This window comes from the organism of the source record quoted next, unplaced genomic scaffold (assembly GCF_019419815.1).
Source record: "Pyrus x bretschneideri cultivar Hongxiangsu unplaced genomic scaffold, Pyrus_bretschneideri_v1 Contig33, whole genome shotgun sequence".
Classification (NCBI taxonomy): Eukaryota; Viridiplantae; Streptophyta; class Magnoliopsida; order Rosales; family Rosaceae; genus Pyrus; species Pyrus x bretschneideri.
Genome location: NW_025999646.1, coordinates 5,287,850 through 5,311,159, shown reverse-complemented (window position 1 = coordinate 5,311,159; position 23,310 = coordinate 5,287,850). Strand labels below are relative to the sequence as shown.

Genomic DNA, 23,310 nt, shown 5'->3' with positions numbered 1-23,310 from the left:
CCATTTCAATTCGAAATGCATGCATACATATATATTATTTATTATTTATTAGGGTATACTATCCTCACATCTTTTTTAACTTCATACATACCCTCTTAATTTGCAGTTGTTGGATCGACTGAAATTAAAAAGATCAAATGATAGAAATTAACAAGAGATGTGTGGATAGCACATCCCTATTTATTATTGATATGTATATATAGACTATTAAGCATGTCAACGTAGATACATTTTGTATTAGTGTTATATTCATAGAGAATTGTTATTGGCACTCTACAAATTTCATTTTGCACTCTAAACTTTTTATAATTAGAAAGAAAAGTACATTGTGAGAAGTGCAGAACGAGATTTTTTTAGTACTAATAAACAGTTCCTATTCGTAAACATATATTAACTACCCACATTATGTAAACTATTCTTTACATAATAGATACATTATTAGACTAATAAAATTACAGTATTAATCTCCCCGGCCAAAGACATGAGGACTAGAAGGAATTTTTAACTATGTTTAGGACACGGGACATAACAATAACGACATTATACAATTAGATAAACAAAATTCAATTGTCCTTACAATTATTCAATAATACGTAGCGTCCCTTCTCATATTCCAAACGCACTGAGAAGTCTTGCGAGAACTAGAGTTGTCCTGAGAGAGGATCCTCGCCGGATCCTCTACATTATGCTGCCAATTTTTGTCAAGTACTGTTTATATTCAATTTTAAATAAAAAAATTTATAATAATTTCTGACCGCATGATATACGATAAACGAATGTAATTGAAAGATCCTTAAAATCCTCACAAAGAGAATTCAATCAGGATCCTACTAGAATCGCCCTTGGAGTGTCGGCACAACTAACACTACACTACTCATCAGTAGCTGCTGGTGCTGGGCCATTCCCTCCCTTGCTCCTTCTTAATAAAACTAGTCTAATTACTATTTTGCAAAGGAGATCTCACACAGACCCACGCATCTTGTATAATAATATTATTTTTCTTATCTTCAAACACCCCCAATCACTACAAAAAGTATAGGCAATGCACATAATAAATTATATGTGCATTTTGAGGTAAAAGAGAACCAACATATGTGCCTATAGATCAATAGCAACAATACATCAACTAAAATGGCATATGTGCCCTCTATTGTTGTGTCCTTTGGTCATAGGGCACAATGGTGTTTTGTGCTCCAAGGGGTAAGCACAAATAAAGGCCTTTTTGTACCTATGTTCTGACAAACTTGTCAGATGATCTTCTCCATCCATGTTTGCACAATTTTTGTTATTGTGCCCAATAAGTTCTATTAAAAAAAAAATAGAAATGTAAAATTTTTGAAATAAAACAAAAAATTAAAATCTTTATAAAATCAAAGATGACAGTCTCGGCTATAAAAAACAATCCAATAGTAGAAATGAAATGTCTACAATAAAACTACAGAAATATTCCTCATAAAGAACATATTTACAATCGTTCAAGATACAAGACCAACAAAATAATGAGATTTTCCTATCAATGTATCAATGCATTCCTACATATAGCAGCCCATAACTGATTGTACTCTTTTTCCTAGCTCGGTGGATTATGCAATCACCTTTGGGAAGTCCAAACCAAAGGAAAAATGAAAAAGGGGAAAGGATCACATATTTTCAGTGAAGTTTAACCACCTAAACATTCAATTAACATTGAGAATTCATTAGCTTCATGTATATCTGATAACAATAAGAGTTTCGTTTTCTCCGACAAAAAGAGTAACCATTTTTCTATTAGTACAACTAAATGTCCAATGTACCTTAACAAGACAAGGAAGCAAATCTATATCGACACAGGGAACCATAATCGTAGATGTTCATCCTCTTCTTGGAAAAGAAAGAAATTTAGTAAATATAAGTTTCTTAAAAAAAAAAAAAAATTATTTTATGTATAATAAGAGCAAAACATTAATAGGACCTCTAATAGTGTTGTATATATATATTTCAAGCAAATATAAAACCAAACTTATCAATGGTACATTAACCACTTACAAAGATGAGAAATAGCACGAAGGTAAAGTACACCTCTACAACATAATATTTTCCCATCAATCCTGTAAAAAAATATGTATAATCCCAAACGAAACATTATATATAAATAACAAGTCATAAACAAGTGATAAATTGAAAAACTTGTGTAATAACAGAAGCAAAATTCTCATCAAATGGATAAAGGCAGGGGCCATGTCTTTCTGATCCAATGGATAAACTCGAGCAAACTGGAAAACAACAAATCAAATGTGTGATGTTTGAATCAACAAATGCCTCTACGAAACTGCGATTTACTACTTCTAAATCTACTACAAATTTGTACTTCTAAATCACAGTATCAATTAGTAAGGCACATGAAAATACAGGGCATACAGATAATCAATTTTTGGGGGAATCACGTGAGTCACAAAATTGAAACACAAAGATGGTTTTTGTTTTTTTTATTTTTATTTTTATTTTTATTTAGTGCAGGGAGCCAGTTTTATACCTTTAGAACCTCGTGTTCAACATACAGTCAAAATCTTTGATAAGTACACAATATCAAGAAACGGGTAGGAGTTTTACTTTAGTCTCTCAGGATTCAGGGACTATGAGAGCTTCGCCTTGCTTCAGACCGTCTGATCTGCCTTAGGACGTCTTGTCTCACTTAGATCTGAGAACTGATGGTGTTTCTGTCCATCATCTTTCTCGGATTCGCTATGGATCCATAGAACCTGCACAAAGAGCAAGCATGCTTGAGGTTTTCGCAATTTTGACCTTCAAGACAGCTACTGGACAAGAAAAATGTAGAAGAATGAAGGCCGTTTACCTTTTCATTTCATAAACTACAGGACGATTGTGGTTAGAATCTCTGATTTCTGAGATTCAGTTTGCTTAGACGATGACGGCGGTCCGGTTTGGTGTATGTGACGTCTATGGCTTCGAAGATTCTGGGTTTGATTTCTCAAGCTCGAATTTGGAAGTCTCTGGGTTTTAATTTCCCAGATCCAAGGTGTGGGGGTTGCAGGTTTGGTGTAGGTGGGTTCTGGTTTCGAATCTGAGCTCGCAGAGCGACGGATATGTGGAGAAATAGGTGCATTTTCTTACATTTTGTTTCCTTGGAAGAGTGAAGAAAACAAAAACATTGTCTTTTATTGAACATACATTTATTACATAATATATATAACCCAAGCCAACACAAAGGAATGTTGAAAATAAATCAGAATATGATGATGGTTTCCAAATTTTAAAAAAATGTAGTTTAAAAACTTGAAAGTTTCCATTTTTATTATTCCCAATTGGTCTGGATACGTACTATGAATTGGACAAATAATTACAACCAGGAAAAGGAAAGAAGAAAGGAGATGAAGACTGGAAGAGAATGAACATCAGAAGAGACGGTTACATTGCCGCTGCCATTGCCAGCAGCACTGAATAATAATCAAGCCCCATCAGGGCCTCTGGCGCAACACATGACATGACATCACCCTCCCTGGCTTGTTAGTCGTTGGCCTCTTAGATACTCAACTAGTTTCTGCAGTGACAATTGATCAATTGAAACTTAATTAGTTGGGTTGTTGAAGAGGCTGCTTGAGCAGGGAACTCCAAATGCAATCTTCCCCGGCCTCAGTCTTTGACCCATCATCTTGATTAAGATCTCGAGGTCGCCACAAATCTATCTCAAGCTTGTCCTTTGGAAAGTCCAGGAGTAGGGTATCAGGATGATCAGTCTGATCATGATAGAAGCACTGCTCGGAGAAAGAAGATTGATCATCCAGTACTGCCAGTGGTGATGAAAAATTACCATGTCCAGGAGTAGTACTACTGGTGGTCAAGGTGGATGTGTCGACATCCAGTACTGCCAGTGGTGATGAAAATGCGTCTTCAAAATTCAAGTCCTCTGGTTTGGATATTACACCATCCTTCAGCCACGGAAAATCAAATACTCCTAGTGCCAAGTTGGAATCCGAATCTGATGTCTTATAACTGCTACTATTACCACTAGTGCTGCCGCTGCTGTTGTATTCAAGGTTGTTTTTGAAGTCCAAAATACCACAGTTAGGATCTACTAAATTTGTCTTCGCATGCTTCTCTGAAAAAGAATAACAAGAAGAAGAAGAAGAAGAATCGTTGTGGTCTTCATCTCCTTCTCTTACTCTCTTTTTGCTGTCACGCTCCATGGTTTTTTTCACAAAACCTCACTGCTAACGAAAAATTACCTATATATATATATCAATATCAGAAATATAGAGGATTATTAATACAATGAAACAAACTCATGGCAGAGCAAACAAGTGCAATGCTCCTCTTCTGATCTGATTTTCGGGTATAATTATTACACAATACGTATGAAAGTACTCACCAAAAGATCACGGCTAACAATGTTAGTACTAATGATACAAATGGGAATTTTTTACACACAACTTAAAGCTTAAAGTTGATTCATGAGCAAGGACACATGCTAATTAAAATCATGTGGTGAGCTAGCTAGGCTATACATCAAATTATTAGCTAGATGCTTAATTTAAAAGTGGCAATGGCAACATACGTTTGCATAATGAAATTTTGAGAATAAATAAAACGATGCATGAGTTGAATGGCGGATAAAGATGAACCTTAAAATTGTGACCTTGATTCAAAGATTAAATTGAAGTGGTATTATAAAAAAGAGCGAGAAGGTCTGATTTGATGGTAATGCTGAAACTTTGTATATCAAATCTATCTTACGATTATGAGTGTCATGCAACTGCTAGCGCTATTTAATGAAAATTTTCATCCATTACATACCTGTACTTGTATTGGGCTAGGCTGAGGTTGTATATCTGGAGTTGTTGTTCAATACATATAATTTTTGCTGAAGAAGAATGATGATTACAAACGAGTTTTGCTCACACGCTTACGCGATTTTAAGCTAAACCGTCTCTAACCACACACACTATTCCATTACGCTTTTACCCACCCATATCTCTCTTTCTCTCTCCTTTGCAAGAATGAATGAAACGAAACAGATGGGTTGTGTTAGTTCCTCTTTTTGCGTTTCTTTCTTTTCTTTCTTGCCTCTCTATTTTTTCAGTTTCCAAGTTTCCAAATACCACTGGCAAAGGCATCAGCAAATCCCATTTTTTCTCCTTTGCTTTTTTCTCTTCTTTTTTGTATCCACTAGTTTTGCCACGTCATAAACCCAAAGCAACGTAAGTTTCTTACATTTTCTAGCAATCATGATTTTTTGAACTTAGGATATAATTTGGATCGTTAACAGGGCTCCTCGCAGGTTGTTGCCCTTCACAACTAACTATATGCGAACATCATTAGACTGTAGAACTAAATAAATATACATGAGAGACTTACAGAGTCATATTTGGATTCGAACAAAAGATTGGCGTTAAAAAGTTTTGGTACATTGGAGATGGTATGAAGGAGGAATATTGAGGGTAACCTATGTGACGAGATGGGCTGGAAGAAATGGGCCAGAAAATGGGGGAAGGCCCAAATGGGAAAGAATAATTGGGGTTGGGTAGTGATGTTGGTGGAGGAGGAACTGACAGCAAGGAAGGAGAGCGGTAGCATAGAAGAGAAGACGCTTTGCTTCGCTGTAAACTGTTATTGCTTTTGATTTGGTTTGACCTCTCTCTCGCTCGCTCTCTCTCTCCTGTTTTGTTTCGGTGGTTTTCTTTTCTTCCCCCACCCCCACTCGGGCCACTCCCTTTTCCTTGTGAATTCCTTTCCGTGTACAAATTAATTTACAAGTTTCTATAAAATAAACAACACAGACAGACATTAGTTTTGGAATTAGAATTCAATTTGCGATCAAACTTGTTGTTTGTGTGTGTTTGTTGATAAGACAGGCAGAGAATGTCTTACGCTTATTTGTTCAAGTACATCATCATCGGCGATACTGGTACTCCTCCATAAAAAATAATCTTATTTCTTTGATTTGATTTGATTTGTGCATCAATCCAATTTAATTTAATTGTTCTTCTGTCGGTTTTGATGAATTTCGATTTGGTATTTTCATAAGTGATTTGTTGTTGTGTTGCAGGAGTTGGAAAATCATGCCTTCTTCTTCAGTTCACCGACAAGAGGTTTCAGCCAGTGCACGATTTAACTATTGGCGTTGAGTTTGGAGCCAGGATGATCACCATCGACAACAAACCTATCAAGCTCCAAATCTGGGACACGGTTTCTTTCTTTCTTTCTTTTTCTTACGAATTCATTCATTGTTTCATTTTAATTCATTTTTTTATGGAATTAACGTAATAATTCAGTTCAATTCAATTGCAAGCTTTTCGATTTACGATTTTCCTTGCATGTGAATAAATATGCAATATATTTGTATATATGTTTTAGGCTGGCCAAGAGTCTTTCAGATCCATTACCCGGTCCTACTATAGAGGGGCTGCTGGTGCCTTGCTTGTCTATGACATCACCAGGTATTCTTTCAATTCTAATCTCATTCTCAACATAATAATTTTGTATTCTTTGTTGCACTTTCGCCATGCGGCATCTCTTACTTTGGACGATGGACTATGGACTATGGACACCACTTTGTCATATTCAATTTTGCTTTTTGGTTTTTCGAGGAAGATATAACCCCGTCTGCTTTGATTCACTATGAGTTTCTCAGAGTGTTTTTTTCAAATTAAATTGTTTTTGGAGAAGGTATTTCCATCACTATTCACAAGGAAAATCATATCTCGTGCTTGTTTAATCCAGTTTGGTTAGGCGTAAAAACGCTCTTGCTGTTTTTCCTATTGCATTAGAAAAGTAAAAGCTCAGGCGAGATCCCAGTAATCTACTGGATTCATATGCTAGTGTAGATAATGAGCATTAAGCACTTACTATGCATGTTAAGGCACTGGCAATGACAATAATTCCTTCTTTTACTCTTAGGAGGGAAACTTTTAATCACTTGGCTAGCTGGTTGGAGGACGCGAGGCAACATGCAAATGCAAACATGACAATTATGCTCATTGGTAATAAGTGTGATCTAGCTCACAGACGGGCTGTGAGCACAGAGGAAGGGGAGCAATTTGCAAAGGAGCATGGCTTGATCTTCATGGAGGCCTCTGCTAAGACTGCTCAGAATGTTGAGGAGGTGACAAAAGATTGGCTTTTTGATGGACATTGTTTTTTTAAGGAAACCTTTGATATCTTCATCATGTTTATTTTTTTTCTTGCCTTTATTGGTAACAGTTACGTTTTCCATTCAGGCATTTATAAAAACTGCTGCAACCATATACAAAAAGATTCAAGATGGAGTGTTTGATGTATCAAATGAGGTTAGCTTTGTCTCTTTATGAAATATTCCTTACATGTCCTCCTTATCTTTTACTTGATATTTATTAAGGGTAAATTACAATTTGCAACCTCAAATTTGGGTGCAATTGCAACCCCATACATCATCTTTAGAACATTGCAATGTCATACACAAACTTGTATTTTAGTTGTAATTTCATACATCTGTTAGCCTTTTTTTAAAAAAATGTAGAAGAGGTTTGTGGTATGGGTTTGTAGTTGCACCCAAATTTGGGAGTGCAAAATGTAATTTACCCTTTCTTTTTTAAATATGTAGAAGATTTTTGTGGTTTACTTATGTTCTCATTAGTGCTTTCTGTTTGGGAGGGATGATAAAAGTGTACTTTTGATATGGCAGAGTGCTTTGTGAATGCCAAGTGGAATGATTGACTGTATGGTTTCATGGAGCCATTATATGAATGCCTTTTCTATTGGTTGGTTGCATAATAATTTTCCTCTGATTGCAAATTACGGTTGCTTAGATTTCTAGTTGCCTGAGAATGTGATGGGTAAGCTCACATTTGAAATATATAAAGACGAGGCTGAGTCTCAGCTCATGCTCATTGTATTGACTCTGAAAAAATGATAGCCCGATAGATAGTAACTACCAAATGAACAAAAACCCTTCTTGTGAATGCTGAGAGACAAATTGAACACTTTGTGATATTGAATGAAAGAGAGCTGTGTATGAGCTTATTCCCGATTCCTGGTCTTGTTTGCAGTCTTATGGCATAAAAGTTGGATATGGTGGAATTCCGGGACCATCAGGAGGTAGAGATGGCGCTTCATCTCAAGCTGGAGGCTGTTGTAGTTGAAGTTTGATCTTATTTGCCATGTTGAAAGCAGTTTATCAGGCGTCGTTTACATTCTTGATTTTTATTTTTATTTTGTGTGGTTAAATATGAAGATTATGGATCCTTTCTTTGTATAAACGTCTTAAAATTGAAATACATGTATAATTCCTCGTCATGTTCTAATTTGATTGTAAATTAGTCATTTAAAGTTAGCTTGTTGATTGAAACTGCAAATTGTGAATAGACTGTTACTCGACGTTATTTATTGGTGTTGATCTTGGCGTTTCTATATGTTGCATGCTGAAAACCGATGGTGGCTAATACCTTCGATTTGAATTTTCCCAATCCATGATTGTCTTTCAAAATAACCGAGTCCTGGAGTCGCTACCTAGTACCTAAATACCTAGAGACTATAGAGATGAAATTTGAGCCTTGGGAAAACTTCGAATAACGTCCAATTATCAATGTATGCGGTCGTGATGTTCTCCCATAGTTTCTGTCCCTTCATTCTTCATAAGAGTAGATGTATGTAGACATTACCGCTCACACAAAAGTCCTTTCGTGCAAGTGCTTTTGCATATGGAAGCGTTTCTCGTCTGCCGGGGAAAATCAAAATCTGATAGTTATGAAATCACGCCTATACTATTAGTATTTTTGTTCATACAGTATTTCTTCCAGCCATTCTGTATAGAGCAGCAAAGTATGGGATTTTTTATTGGTATGGAGTACGGACGACTCGGTTGCATGGTTTCCGACCACACACAAAAAACAACCACGCGACATTATAAATTTGAAATGACTATACACACGAATTCAGGTATCGCTTTTTATTTTATTTTTTTCACATACATACGAATTCAAATATATTATTCAAGCTAAGACTGTCTAAGATTATTAAATTTGAATCCGTCTAAACTAAAATACTTAAATCTGAATCAATAAAGTAGAACAATTTTCCAACTAGTTGTGGCAGGAACTGTTACTTTTAAAAGATTGTCGACTTCTTCTCTAAATTCAAATTCCTCTTCGTCTTTGGAGTTCACTGAGCAAGCTTTGGGCTTTAAACTAGAGTAAGCTCCAAAGCTACCTCCTCCTCTTCCCTTAATGTGTATTTCACTGCTAGAGTTATGACTAAAGCACTCAACTGCTTCAACAGCTCCCCCGGAATTGTACATGTTCAATAATCCAATCGCTGCAAATTCAACGTTTTGCTTGTAAACCTGGGGAAGTAGAAATCACGCACAAATTTATAATTGTTTTAACACTAATCAGTGTACTGTTTTACTATACGTACATTACATACTTTTAATCCCAATTCTCAAGAGACACATTCAGAAGCCAACCTTAATAGGAGATACAGTAAAGACATCGCATTGGAGAACTCTTAATGCAACGTCAAATGACTTGTCCTTTGGTAACCGAGACAGACGCCCTGAAATTGTATGAAAAATATGTCAAAATACGTTGAATTTAACATTGGGCGCCGGCGAGATGAATTAACTGGTGTTTTGGTGTGGCAAAAGGCAAGACGTATAATCCTACCTTTTGCGAAGGAATAGACCGCACAATCTCCTGTCCACAGCTTGCCAGAAACCTCGTCGAAATACTCAATATCTGCAGGGGTCACCTTCCCAGACACTTCGGCACTAACTTCTACGGGAACAACTTGTTCTAGACAAGGCCAGTTCCCTGCTCCTTGGCAATTGAAAATGCCTAAAACTCCATTGTATTTGTTCAAATTCCATATCTTTAGAAGGCTACATATAACATCACCAATCAGAGAAGAGAAGATTTGTTACTTGTTAGAAAAATAATATCATATATTATATTGAACAACCTAACAAGGTAATTGGGAGGGACATCACATACCTCTTCCCATCTGTAACGGGGTCAACAAATAAACAATCCCGTGATGGCCTCCCGGGGAATCTAGCTCGCAGAATTGATCCATCAGGAAGTACAAGCCTTTTAAGTATCTCGAAATCATGATGGCCGGGTTTGTCACTGTTGTCAATAGTGGCGTGTTGTGAAGTTAGTCACAGCTACACCATTTTTGAGAAATGATTAAGCATCATGATCCGTCAATCTAAACCCCGGCGGAACTGGTACTTTTAAATACATGCATCTGCATGTGAAGTGCATGCATTCTAACATACAAAGCACAGAGGCCGATAATTCTGAAATGCATTAAATTTTACATTTTCCAGTGAAATCTTACATGTACAAAGTAGAGAAGCTGATAATTGTGGATGACATTCATAATGCCATACAAAAGACACTCCAAATAAAAGAATTGGAATTACTCCAAATAAACTCCTATGCAGTAAATTAGTGAGACCTTCATAATGCCATACAAAAAAAAAAAAAAAAAAAAAAAAAGTTAAAAGACGACATTCTAAGATAATCACTTCATTTGGACACGGTTAAGACTGAGAACAGTAAAAGAAAATGATAAAGATTCAAGCAATGGACTGTCAATTTTATGCCTTCATTAGCTCATGTAATTGTTATTTCACTGTTACTTACCTAACATAGACTCCGCATCCTCCCACAGCTCTAGCAGCAGCATGGAACTCAGCTGCTTCATGACGGCTCTGAAGGTTGTAATTTAATGTATTAAATTCTGCATTTGGAAATACAGCAATAGGCTGAACTTAACAGTACGTAAGGAAGCCACAGCAATGGCATACATAGAACATGTCCCAATCTGGGAGAACAACTTCACCAAGGAATATGCTGTTGAAAGCCACAGCAGCTATGTGCAGTGTCTGTGTTGTTGGGTTTTTCGGGTAGTAATCGTCAGATGCTCGAGTAATAGCACTTCTTTTTGAACTGCAACACAAAATTGGGTGGTTACCTTACCATGGAGAAACCTTAAAGCAAAGAGACTGTTGGTCACAGTTCGCTATGGCTTTCAACAAGAATGATAAACAGGTATGTCTGTAACCTGTACTTAACCCACATAAAAGTAGACATGCCCATCAACTGATGCAATGTAGTTACATGCATCCACTGTATGATTCAAATACTGGAGTTCCTAAGTTTTTCCAAATAAAATTTGATGGGGGCATTGTAAAGCATAAGTACATACTGGTAAATGGAGTCCGTGCTTTGGCCCATGCAGCAGATGATGCTGTTGTCTTGGAAGTGGGTGGCTATGGACTTCTCCAGTGCCTGTTGGAACTGTCTGGTCAGAGATACTCGCCCTCCTAAATCAGCTGATATCGTCTCCAGTATGTTCTGAACATCAACCTTAACCCCATCCACGTTTTGTGAAACAAGATAACCGTGTAGATCATCATAAAACTGATACACCTTTGCAGGATCTATTGTACCAACACCATATTTCTCCATGCAATCCATAGCTAAGTCCCTCATATTTGCCAAATTCCCAGGTGACTGCACTGGGTATCTTAGCTCAGGATTGTACTTTTTAGTTCCAAGAGCATTTGGAAGAAGCCCTCCCCAGTATCCCAACAGGGCATGCCACACATAGACGTACCTGGGAGTTTGGGAAAAAAAAGCAAAGCATTAATGGAACATAAATGCAAAGATTCAAGAGAAAAGATCTAAGAAACATGAGGACATCACAGATTTCACTCTATTTCTCCAAGTGGTAAGTATGTTCGACAATTTCAGACAAACTACACCTCAAACCACGTTATGTCTACTTCTAAATATCAGATACATTGCCGTCACAGCCCCAAAATTGGGTCCGGTATATATCGGTTTTTAAGAAAAAAAGAGAAACTTTGAGGTCTAGAAGAAAACTCATGGTTTTGGGGAAAGATGATAGGAAACAGCTTTCCTTGAAGATTTATGCAGCTGTAAAATGGGTTCCTTGGTGATAAGACTTGACAGATAATTAATGAACAAGTCTATATACCATCAGAGACAGTTTTAAGTAATAAACCAAAGTTCCGAGTTCAATAAATTTTCTTGAAACTTGTACTAAACTCCAATTAATTTGAAAATGTACCATATAAATTAAAGCAGACACATATAACTACAGCTCATAGGGAATTATAGTAGTTGTCCAATATTGTTGCTGAAATTTTCAGGCCGCTGCAGTTTTCTGGTCTGTTTATATTTCACAATATCTGCATAAACTGTGAAGGTAGTTAAAATGTGAATGGTGGAAATCTTACTTAAGACCAAAAGTCCCCTTGATTTCAGATACAAAATCCTTGAGACTACTTGGCGTCTCACTTTCACCCTCTTTATTAGTTGTCCTACGAAACTTGTTATTTTCTTGAATGCTATTTAATCTACCACCAAACCTGCAGTTAGGGGAAAATCAGTAAGCCTGATTGCGCTTTTAATTAATTAGCAAGAAAAGATTGTGGACATACTGTGATCCGTCAACAAATGGCTCCCCTTCTATTTGGAACTCATTTGATGTATCTTGCCATCCATCGTCAATTATCAAAAACTTCGCTGGAGTACCTCCCTCTGATAAACTGTGTAATATATATATATATATGTGCGTGTGTGTTTGTTTGAATGAGATTAGTGCTTAAACAAATGAGTTTTACTGGAGAAAAGATTAAGAGGCAATGTAATTGAGTAAATATGGTGGTAATCATATAAAGAATTCACAGCAACATAACAATTCTGCTGCTTAAACTTGTATGAAGCATCTTCATAATAAACTTCTTTATATGCAAGCTTTACACAGGAAAATAACAAAGTTAAATGAACTTCTAGCTCGACATGATTCTCATCAAAGTTAAATGAACTTCTTTAAATGCAAGCTTTACACAGGATCCTGACCAAATCATTATGGTCTCATAACTAAGATTATTCTAGCTATCAGTGCAATTGGTTTCTGATGACATATCAATTCCAGATCATTTTGAAGGAGACTAAATAAGCGAAGCGCTTAGATTTACCTTTTCAGGCCATCTCTGATTCCTTGAGGATTAACCCCTTGATAAAAGGCATCCCAGGTACACCAGCCAAAGCAATCTAGCATTCCAGGCATCTGAATCAGGAAACAATAACAGGATGTGTTATTGATCAATGATCATAGTTGTTGATGAAATCCAGAGATATTATAGAACTTTGGTCCTCTAGGTCTAAAACATTGGCTGACTTGCCTGTTTGGATTCTCTGAGAGAGAAAGTTCCAAAATGCTTCTCCAAAATCCTGAATATGATAACAAGTTGAAATACTTCAGTCTCACTTCAATAAATTAGTAAAGTAGAAAATGATAAATTGTGAACCCAAGAAGCAAGTTTAAAGGTCTTGTTTCTTATACTACTTACAATACAATGTGGTGATTCACTTCATATCAGAAATTATTTCACTGTAGTATAAAGGTTATGTCATTTTGCTTCTTGATCACTAAGCTAAGTACTTGCTTGAAACTCAAAAATGTGCTCAGAGAGCTAACCTACTTCATAGATTCCTTCATCAGATCGAAAGGATGGTTCCCACAATTCACAAAAACTGCTTTTGGGGATTGGGAGGTAACGATAGCTGGGTCACCTATCAGATTAGATAATAAACTTCATATCATTAGACTATCAAAAGAAGCAATACGGGTGAGAAGGTCAGAGGGAACAAACTCTTCTCTCTGTCTCTTTTCTTTTCTTTCCCCTCCTCCCCCAGTAACAAGCTTGAAAACAAATTCGTGTTGTACATTGTGCTTCATAAGCAAAAGTGCACAAGCACTAAAGCCAAGCTCAATGAAATGTGTGAAAGCAGAGAATCATCCAGTAGGCAGTATCATCATGTTATATCTTTAACAAATATTAAAACCAATTCGTGTAGAAAGAAGGGAAGAAAAAGGAAGACGGTTGATTATAAGCAAAATATTTGAATAGAGATGAATTTATGAATGATTACCACTTTCGACACAAAACTCAAGTTCATTCGATGAATTCCCCTGCAAGCTGCTTCTAAATTCACCATCTAGAACTGGCAAGAATAAGATATAATTAGGAGGAGTAGCTTCTTCGGCTGACTTTGCTTGCAGGAGCAACATCTGAGTTTCAACTGGGATGTCACTTCCTGTATTGCCCACTCTTGGTATCATCCACCAAAGTTTAAATCTAAAAAGACTTAGTAATCTGACATCCCTGCATCACCACAAAAAAGATCAACATACAACTGAAACATGGCGATTGGGGTATGAAATCAACGGTAATGAAGACTAAAATGAATACCGTACGAGTCCAAGCTTAAAAACATGGCGTGAAGAAGCAGTTTCAGAAGTGGCACCGACGAATGCGGATGAGTCGGTCAATGGTGTGACAACCACATTGTCAGGCACGTGTGTCAACACATCGTTACCATTGACACTGAGAATACCATCTTCAAAGACAGGTTTTATGCTCCATTGGGATGCGGATGCGGTGTCACTACTTCCACTAGTGCTGCTGTTAGGACGCACAGACCCCCGTCCCCATCCAAATCCCCGTCCGCGTGAGAAGATGATCCTGTTGTTGATGTTGAGTGGAAGGGCTCTGGAAGACGGAAAAAAGACGGTGGTCTGGAGCATGGCGATCAAAGCAGGTGTGTAGGTGTTTGTGACTTGTATATACTAATAGTTAGCAAGTGAACGTATATAGTATATTACTTCTACAAGCTAGCTAGTGTAACTGTACATTTGGCCGTTATATATAAGAAGCGGGAGACAATGTGGGAGGACCGAGGACTGAGGAGGAGCTTAGAAGGAGTGAGGAGGATATGATATGATATGTGATGGAAGTTGGTTCCGAGATGATTGATTGATTGATTATAATTAAGTGGAGATGGAGCTGAGGGGATGGGGATGGGAATGGGATCAGCCTCCTTAACTTCCACCACTCAGCGCTTGCTGTCCACATTTTACATTCGGGACCTGACCTCACCCCTTTGCCCGTCTGTCTTTCGCTTTCTCTTATTTTTAAATCTTGTATGGGAATTATAATATCCTCTCATCTTCCAAGACAATTCTGCCCTCAGTACTAGGAGAAAGACTTTGTACGGCCACCATGTTAATAATACAATAATATAATATTGTGTAATTTTTTATTCATGTGACATTATTATTGGTATAGAATGTCATGGTGACAATATACTCGTGTCATTGGTAAGGATCGATAGGCATTTATATCCTACCAAATCGGGTTGTTTAGTTTTTTTATGTATTTTTCAACATCAATGGTTAAACTCGTCAGGCCAGATGTTTAACCAAACAAAATGACCTCCATTAATTTATTTTTGGAGAAATTAGGTTCACATCTCTCTTTTTACTACTTCATTGATTAAAACCTAATTCCTTTTCAATTTTTTATTAAGGTCCTTAGGTTTTAATAAACGCTATTAATTATTTCAATAATAATTTTTTTTTATATTTCTAAATACATTCATTTAGTGTTAGAAACGTAACATTTAATATATTTATATTTATGGCTAAATTTTTTATCATATATTTTTATTTTTAGTTTGTACCCGTTTTTAATTTGCAACCTTTTTTTTTTAATTTGTACTAATTTTATTTTCAGCTTTAATTTGTACCCATATATGAATTTCTTTTTGTGCCCATATATTTTTAACTTTTATTTGTATTTGTACCCATACTTTAAATTTATTTGTACCCATTTTTAATTTTGCTAAATGTACCCATGCTAATTATATGTATTTAATATATTAGTAGTTATTTTTTAAAATATGTTAATAATTATGTGGGCATATTATTATTATTATTTTTTTTTGCTATAATTTTGTGAAGAACAATATTACTCTATTATTGATTTTTAAGTATTTATTATATTTTAAAAATATTATTTGAATTTAGTTAAATTTCATAATTTGAGGGACATTAAATGCATAAATACATGAGATAAATATCTTAAATAATGCTAAGGACCTCGATCAAAATATTTAAACAAACAAAGTTTTAATCTAACAATTAAGTTTATAAGGGACCGAAACCAAAATGACCCTTAATTTTTTTTCCTCTCCTTTCAAAAACTTAAGCGCATTAAATAGGTTGAATAAGAGATTTACAAGATATCAATTAATTATAAACTCATTGAAATTTTCATTAGAAATTCAAGCGCTTCACAGAAAGTGTTTCTTCAAGAAACATTTGTGCTTTCCTAAAGTGTTCTATGAGAAATAAGCAATTCTTAGTCTAATATCATATGCAGTCATAAACACTTTTGGCTGTCAAAAAGTGTTTTAAGCCCTTCTAAAGTAAACCCCAACTCAGATTGGATTGTATAAGATAAACTCGCTAAATTTAAGGCATATTAAAACAAGAAATGGAGACCAACTTCCAAATTTTATCGAAATTAATATGGAAGATAAATTAGTCACAAAGAAAACTTATATCATATAGTAAGATATCAAGACTTTATAACTCATCCGTCTAATTCCATCAACTTAAACAAAATGTGAAAGTCGGCTTTATTTTATAGTTTAACATACCTTGAATATAGTGAGTTGCCCAATTTAATCCTAGTTAAGCACCAAAAAATTGCCTAAGATTTGAATCCTAAATTAGGAGCCTCCACCAAATGCAATCGACTCAATATTACCCTTCAAGTACACGTTGTGTGCCAAATGAAATAATAACTCACTATATTCAAGGATTGTGGTAGTAAAAATAAGATTTTTGTATTTAGCTTAAACATAAAATATGAAACTTATTCCTTCTAATTTCAACAAGGGATAAGTTCATTTTATCTCTAATCCTTTTCAATCCTCTAAAAATGAGAACTCATTCACCCCTGATTTCAATTAAATGATCAAATTAATTTTTATAGTTATCCAATCCACTCCAAGCCAATAGATACGTAATGTACTTAGAATCAGCCACTGCTAGTGCTCTCGTGCACAATAATTAATGCTGCATCATTATTTAATTAAATCTTTAATTTATTCCTCGAATTGAAGAAAATCAGATACGTATAATGAAGAAAGAATATTATTCAAGTGAAAAAGAAGGAAGTTAATTTGATAAGATAGGAGGGATGGATCCCCGGGAACAAATAGCATGTGAATTCTTGACCTAGCGGCTAATTAAATGGAATTCAATCATCCCTTGCAGGCTGGGCTGTAATAAATTAGAGCTAGCAAGAAGATAAGGGGGAAGATTATAAAGCTTAAATACAACGATCTTTTAAAAGACTAGATTCCTAGGTAACTAGCTTAATTAATGTGAGAGTTCATGCTGATGATGAGCTGACTACGTACTTAATTATCATGTTAAACTAAACAGCAGCTGCTGAGGCAACTACGAATGGACTCCTGACGTAGTGCTTGCCATCCGACCAGGTAAGCCCTCCAAATACATAATCCCCCTTAGCTACTCCACCTCTCTTAGGCTTCGCCTTCAGTGTCACCCTAAAGCTCTTCTCTTCCCCAACACTTTTAAACCTCAAGACATTAGGCTCAACACTCACTGAAATTCCATTTGCTCGTTTAATACGAACTGCATAGGTACCCGGAGCACCAACATTCTTGAGTCTTCTAGTCACTGTGACTGAACCAGACAATCGAGGGACTGATATCGAAGGGTAATTGAAGTCCAGAAGACTGGCTGACTCGGGGCATTTGTAGTTAGGACCCTCAGAAAAGAGTTGAATCGTTGTCTTGTTATAGCCAATGGCACAAAGAAAGTCCAAGTAATCATTGGCAGTTAGGTCATAGATCAGGCCAGGATCCATGGCACGATTTGGTCGTATATGGCCAGAGCCATAGCTGAATGGCGTTGCCTCAACAAATGATGCATTCATCATTGGATTCACAGTGTTGTCCCTCGTTCTTGCTGTGGAAAAATATAGAAGAACAAGTTCAGACACAATTACAGTCGTGTGCAGAAAAGTTAGAAAACAAAAAAAAATCAAGTGTAATGACGATGATCACCGGTTGTCATGATTGCTGATCTAATTGCAGATGGACTCCAGTGAGGGTAGAGTGTCTTGAGAAGTCCTACGACTCCAGAAACATGAGGGCAAGACATGGAGGTGCCAGATTCCGTGTTAAACGGAACCCTGCGCTTGTCAAAGTCTTGATCTGTAGGGCTGGTTGCTTGGGTGTATGCAGCTATGATATTTACACCAGGAGCGGTGACATCAGGCTGATGAGAATTAATAGACAGTGAAATAAACCAAAGATAATCAGTTTGTCAAAGATTTTTAGCTGCGTACGTACGTGGAAGGAAAACTGTATAAATATCATTTAGTACATAAAGACTCAAGGCAAACCTTGAGGATCTCAGGAGTGATAGTGTTGGGGCCCTGAGAGGAGAATGAAGCCATGAATGGAGCAGGTTTTGTGTTCAGCTTTGCAGTTGGGGGCGTTATAAATCCAAGTGGATCGCTTTAAAATAATGTACAACAATTTAAATGAGAAAATCAACAAATAAAGCAATACATAAATTAAGATCAAGATTCCAAAGAGAGAGAGATACTCTGTAGAATTGATGTAGTTAAAGACAGCAATCCCATCTGTGTAATTGATTTGGGATGCTGGTAGTACGTGAGGATCAGCGATGAGTTCATTGCCACTGGCCTCATCATTGCAAAGAATCATCCCTACTGCTCCAGCTAGTGATGCTTGTTGACCCTTGTCTACTCTTGCACTTAGTCCCCTAAGACAGGCCAAAATCTTACCCTTCACCTTCTTTGGGTCCAATGATCCTCCTAAACAAAGCATGCTGCATGGCGCTGAACGAGTATTACAACTTATTTTAAGGTTGATGTAAATATAGGATAGCTTTTAAAAGAATTAAGGTTGATTCATTCTTACGCATCCTTAGCAGAAGCATTAGCTGCTTTAGCTTGTGCACCGGTTATAAGTGGATAAAATATGTCATCTGGTAAAGGCTTTGAAAGGCTCGTTCCCTGGTACATAATACAAACTAATTAATCATGTGCACATCGACCATGAATAAAAATTTGATATCACTCTTTAGGCGCGTTTCTCGCTGTCTAGAAATATTGAAATTGATCAATAGAGATAAGTGAGTTGATGGATGGTGCATTCTTAGTACGTACCTTGAGACGCATCCCATTTCGGAGTTCAATCATAGTTTCAAACTCTCGATCCAAAGTACTTGCTCCCACGGTTATCATCCAAGGTGCAACATTTGAGACAGTTCCAGCAGCAGGACCAGAGTTTCCTGCAGAGCATACAACAACGATACCATTCTTGACAGCATGGAAGGCACCAATGGAAACGCCATCTCTAAAGTAATCGGAAGGGTCTCCACCAAGCGAGATTGAAAGCACATCAACCCCATCATGTATTGCTGCATCAAAGGCCGCCATGATATCTGCATCAAAGCATTCACTGCCATTGATGGGTGGCCAGCAAACTTTGTAAGCAGCAACACGGGCTTTTGGAGAGCCACCTTTGGCAGTTCCATTCCCCAGACCAAACACATTGGCTCCAGGAACAAAGTTGCCACCTGCAGTGGATAAAGTGTGAGAACCATGACCTTCATGGTCTCGCGCACTGTTTAAGGAGGACTTGACTGGTACCCCTGCATATGCAGCATATCCTTTGTTGAAGTACCTTGTGCCTATAAGCTTCCTGCAGTGGTATCCATGTATATGAAAATATGATCCATAGTGCCGGGACTAATTAATCACCAAATCCAATAATCAAAAAGAAAATTTGCCAAAGACTTAACTATCAGTAGTAAAATTAATCTGTCTGCATTGTGTCATATCATATGAATGGTTGACTGGTTAGCACTTTAGGCTATGAGACCCAGCCAGCCACCAAAGAAAGAAAAGAAAAGCAACTTAAGGAAGGAAACCTGTTGCAAACAAATCCGGTAGTGTGATTCTGGCAGATTCCTTTCCACTTTGATGGAACGGGTCCAATCCCTTTGTCACTAAAGCTCTCTGATTCGGGCCAAACACCTAACACAATCATAACATCATCCTAATACTCAGAATACTAATCGTGAAAATTTAACAAAAATCCAGTAACATTAATAAATCGGAGAATTAAAAACAAAGAAATGAAGGCTGTGCTGCTGAAGAAAGAAGGAAAAAGGTTATTACCAGTGTCAAGATTCCCAATGATTGTATCTTCACCAAATCTGGCCTTTTTCCATAAGGAACTGGGGTGGATTACTCCGTCCTTTTCAAGCAACATAAAGTCCCATGAGTGAGTAGTGTGCAATTTTCTTCCTTGGTTTAAGAAAACCGACACAACTTTTGGATGCTCTACATTTCGTTAGCACATCATATATCAGTATGTATGAACTATATAGCATGCATCACTAATTGATTGACATAAAACTAGTACCAAAAAAAGAAAAATAATTGATACAAGTGTTTAGAGATTGATTGATGTTCATACTTGCGATTTGAGCCGCCTGTTCCTCTTCAAGGGTGGTAGCAAAACCATTGATATGTCTTTTGTACGAGTAAATAATTGCTTCTTTCGCTTTCTCGGTACTGCACATGCACGTAAGTATAAACGATATAATTACAATAATTAACAAGAAACCATGGACGGACGGGACATGCATTGCAGAAATGCTTGTATATATGTGTGTGTGTGTGTGTGTGTATACACCTTCCGAGGAATGATCCGAGGAACTCATGATGAGAATGAGTGACGCGATGAAGATCAGCTTCTGAGACTTGTGGAGCATGTGCATGCGATCCCAGGTACACTATATACGACTACGTACAAATATATACCATCATAAAGAAAACATGATTAATTTTCCAACTTTCAGGAGAAAATCAACATGCATATATACAAGTATGGTTTTACCTTTTTTATTGCGAAGGCGGGAACTTGAAACAGAGAAGATATAACGAAGAACTGGAGCAAAATCGAAAGCTTTCCAAACCACATTTTTGCTTTGTCAACGGTTGGGTTGCTGTTCACTCTCACTTTCTCTCGCTCTCTGATGTCAATATGTTGTCAAATATTCTGACGGAAATTTATTAAGGGCAAAAGCAAAGCAAAACAAGAGGAAGAGGTGTGTTTCTGAGTGATTAGGATATATATACACATAAATAGCAGATATACCATGTTCTGTTAGAATTAAGATTACGACAGCGGAAGGAAATTAATTAAAAGACCTACATCAAAACAATCCCTTCATTGCCAAAACTCTTCTTTTTCGTATTTCTTTTTCGGTTACAATGCCAAACTCTTCCGCTAGTAAAGAGTTTCATTGCATTTTTCAAATAACGAATATCTTGTAACAAATTTTAACCCATCTTTTGAACTTTTTAACTGGATATGTAGCATGATTACAACAGAAAATAACAACCAATCGTAGACTAGGACTACTTGTAGAGGTCCTCAAGTCCCTTGAATCATATATTCATCAACATCGAAATTTGCTCCTTTTTTCTTGTGGTTTAGTACGTTCGAAATTCTAAACGGGTACATTGATTTCTTAGGTTGATTTTCTATTTTTTTTTTTTTGTTTTTTTTGTTTTTGTTTTTCATATCATAATATCATGTAAAATGTTATGTTTTCCAAATTTGCAACAAAATTGAGATGTGACTCGACAAAATATTTGAAGTTGAAAAATTGAATTGTTATTGAGATGTGACTCGACAAGTAAGCCACTCGATGTTGCTTATCTGGAGTCAAGTGAATTCATAGGGCCATTAGATCTTGGATATTGCTTAATATTCAAATGAAAAATTGAAAAATTAAATTGTTATTGAGCGTTACTAAGCCCAATTCATTATACTATTTTCTCACCCACATTATAATCTTCCACATCATAAAAAGTTAAAATTTATATACTATTTCTTCACCTACTATTATTTTTAAAATACCCTCTTATAATTAAAATTATAAACTTGTCTCCTAGAAAAGAGAATATAAACAAATAAATAAATAAAACTAAAATTAAGGACATGATCTTGCTAAACGAACTTATGAGTGCAGATATAATCCTTAAGTAATTGCCGTAGTGCCACCCACCAATTTATATTTGTGTCCTTCAGCAATCTGATATTATGATTTGAGGAACTTGGATTTGCTTAGGAAAGATAATGGTACTAATTGGTTTTAATTGATTCGATGTATAGTTTTTTTATTCTTAGTTCAAAGGCTTATTATATTAGAACCCCACATACTTAATACATCTCACATTTACTTTTTCAATTAAAAGTTATCTTTATACACCCCACGTACTTTCCCTTAATACCCTCACACCCCGCACTCTCAACATACACCCCATATTTTTTTTACCTACACTCCACTTCACCTTTTTTCTTTTTTTTACACAATGAAACCGGAAGAAGAATGTGAGGTTGATAGAACGCATCCATGACTCATTGGATTGAAGAATTTCATTGTATGTACAAAACAACCAATCATATGTGCATCTGTGAGAGCTTTTGGTATCACAACCAAAGAGGCGAGTAGCTTGACTTGGACGCTCCTCTCCTTCCCTTCCTATTTGGGTGTAATTTGAGTCATCATAACGAGAATCCGCAAGTTCTAAGTCCCGTGAAAATCGTCATAACAAGGCAGATTTGTTGATTTCATACATAGATGAAGCTGTAGTGGTACGGTGAATGAAAATCAGGAGCCTATTGATCAATATCCCTAGGCTTTAAAGTTGTGATCAACGTGTTTGTAGTTTCATTGATTTATGTTTGGTACTTAGAGGATGAGATTGGTTTTGAGAGTTGAAGAAAAATAATTGTAAGATATACATGTTAAAGTTGTGATTTGGGGTGTATTTAGATTTTTTATTTAACTTTATGAGGTTAAAATTGTCATTGCATATTAGATATATAAGTGATTTAATATTGAATTTTAATATGGAGTGTATTCAACATTATGTGGGGAGTTAATAAAAAAAACCTAGTTCAAATCACAATTTCATTTTGGGAGGGAGGTTTTGTCTTCAGTTTTTCTGGGTACTGGGTAGTACAGAGAAGAAGAGTGGTGGTGGTGGTGGAGAGGCAACGTAGAAAGGGGGAGGGCCTGGTTGGGATGAAAAGCATTCAGTTTTTTCTATTTTTTCAATTGGAGGATATTATTGAAATTTAAAGTACAAAAAATACCAATGGGTGAACTTAGAAATTTGGTGGTCACATCTAGAAAAGCTCAACAAAAACACTTTATTTATATATTGCTTTATGTCCTTCTATCTAATTTTACAATAGAGAAATCTGACATTAAAATTTTGATTAAAAAGTGAGTAAGATAATAAGACATTAAAATGGACATCGCACTCTTGTTATTTTCCTACTTACTATTATTCCTAAAATAACC

General features: G+C 36.2%; 4 protein-coding genes across 7 annotated transcripts; 1 reads left to right on the top strand and 3 right to left on the bottom strand.

The window, feature by feature from the left end:
• Positions 1-1,390: 1,390 nt before the first annotated feature.
• LOC103963702 lies at positions 1,391-4,240 on the bottom strand. Of its 3 annotated transcripts, none has more exons than XM_048591073.1 (2): positions 1,794-4,240; positions 1,391-1,668 (listed from the first exon to the last, which is right to left on the bottom strand). In XM_048591073.1, the coding sequence occupies exon 1, from the start codon at positions 4,182-4,184 to the stop codon at positions 3,570-3,572; it is 615 nt and encodes a 204-aa protein (XP_048447030.1). In that variant the 5' UTR covers positions 4,185-4,240; the 3' UTR covers positions 1,391-1,668; positions 1,794-3,569. The 3 variants fall into 3 exon arrangements, with proteins under 3 accessions (XP_048447030.1, XP_018507012.2, XP_048447029.1); XM_018651496.2 differs by having other exon boundaries at positions 1,391-2,252; positions 2,590-4,240; XM_048591072.1 differs by having other exon boundaries at positions 1,391-2,738; positions 2,834-4,240.
• Positions 4,241-5,551: 1,311 nt separating this feature from the next.
• LOC103963703 (ras-related protein RABB1c) lies at positions 5,552-8,268 on the top strand. Its single transcript, XM_018651497.2, has 6 exons — positions 5,552-5,902; positions 6,044-6,183; positions 6,352-6,434; positions 6,895-7,099; positions 7,215-7,283; positions 8,022-8,268. The coding sequence occupies exons 1-6, from the start codon at positions 5,857-5,859 to the stop codon at positions 8,112-8,114; spliced, it is 636 nt and encodes a 211-aa protein (XP_018507013.1). The 5' UTR covers positions 5,552-5,856; the 3' UTR covers positions 8,115-8,268.
• A 629-nt stretch (positions 8,269-8,897) lies between these two features.
• LOC103963704 (probable galactinol--sucrose galactosyltransferase 2) lies at positions 8,898-14,908 on the bottom strand. 2 transcript variants are annotated; one of them, XM_009376543.3, is made up of 14 exons: positions 14,264-14,908; positions 13,944-14,176; positions 13,493-13,583; positions 13,193-13,241; positions 12,986-13,077; positions 12,446-12,553; positions 12,242-12,373; positions 11,185-11,595; positions 10,784-10,925; positions 10,620-10,687; positions 9,963-10,097; positions 9,636-9,850; positions 9,437-9,525; positions 8,898-9,313 (listed from the first exon to the last, which is right to left on the bottom strand). In XM_009376543.3, the coding sequence occupies exons 1-14, from the start codon at positions 14,596-14,598 to the stop codon at positions 9,029-9,031; spliced, it is 2,385 nt and encodes a 794-aa protein (XP_009374818.1). In that variant the 5' UTR covers positions 14,599-14,908; the 3' UTR covers positions 8,898-9,028. The 2 variants fall into 2 exon arrangements, with proteins under 2 accessions (XP_009374818.1, XP_048446882.1); XM_048590925.1 differs by having other exon boundaries at positions 14,269-14,433.
• Positions 14,909-17,299: 2,391 nt separating this feature from the next.
• Positions 17,300-21,033, bottom strand: LOC103963769 (subtilisin-like protease SBT5.4). The gene is made up of 11 exons (XM_009376625.2): positions 20,829-21,033; positions 20,625-20,734; positions 20,406-20,503; positions 20,105-20,269; positions 19,855-19,960; positions 19,088-19,625; positions 18,840-18,934; positions 18,502-18,747; positions 18,296-18,410; positions 17,955-18,168; positions 17,300-17,856 (listed from the first exon to the last, which is right to left on the bottom strand). The coding sequence occupies exons 1-11, from the start codon at positions 20,910-20,912 to the stop codon at positions 17,300-17,302; spliced, it is 2,328 nt and encodes a 775-aa protein (XP_009374900.2). The 5' UTR covers positions 20,913-21,033.
• Positions 21,034-23,310: the final 2,277 nt, after the last annotated feature.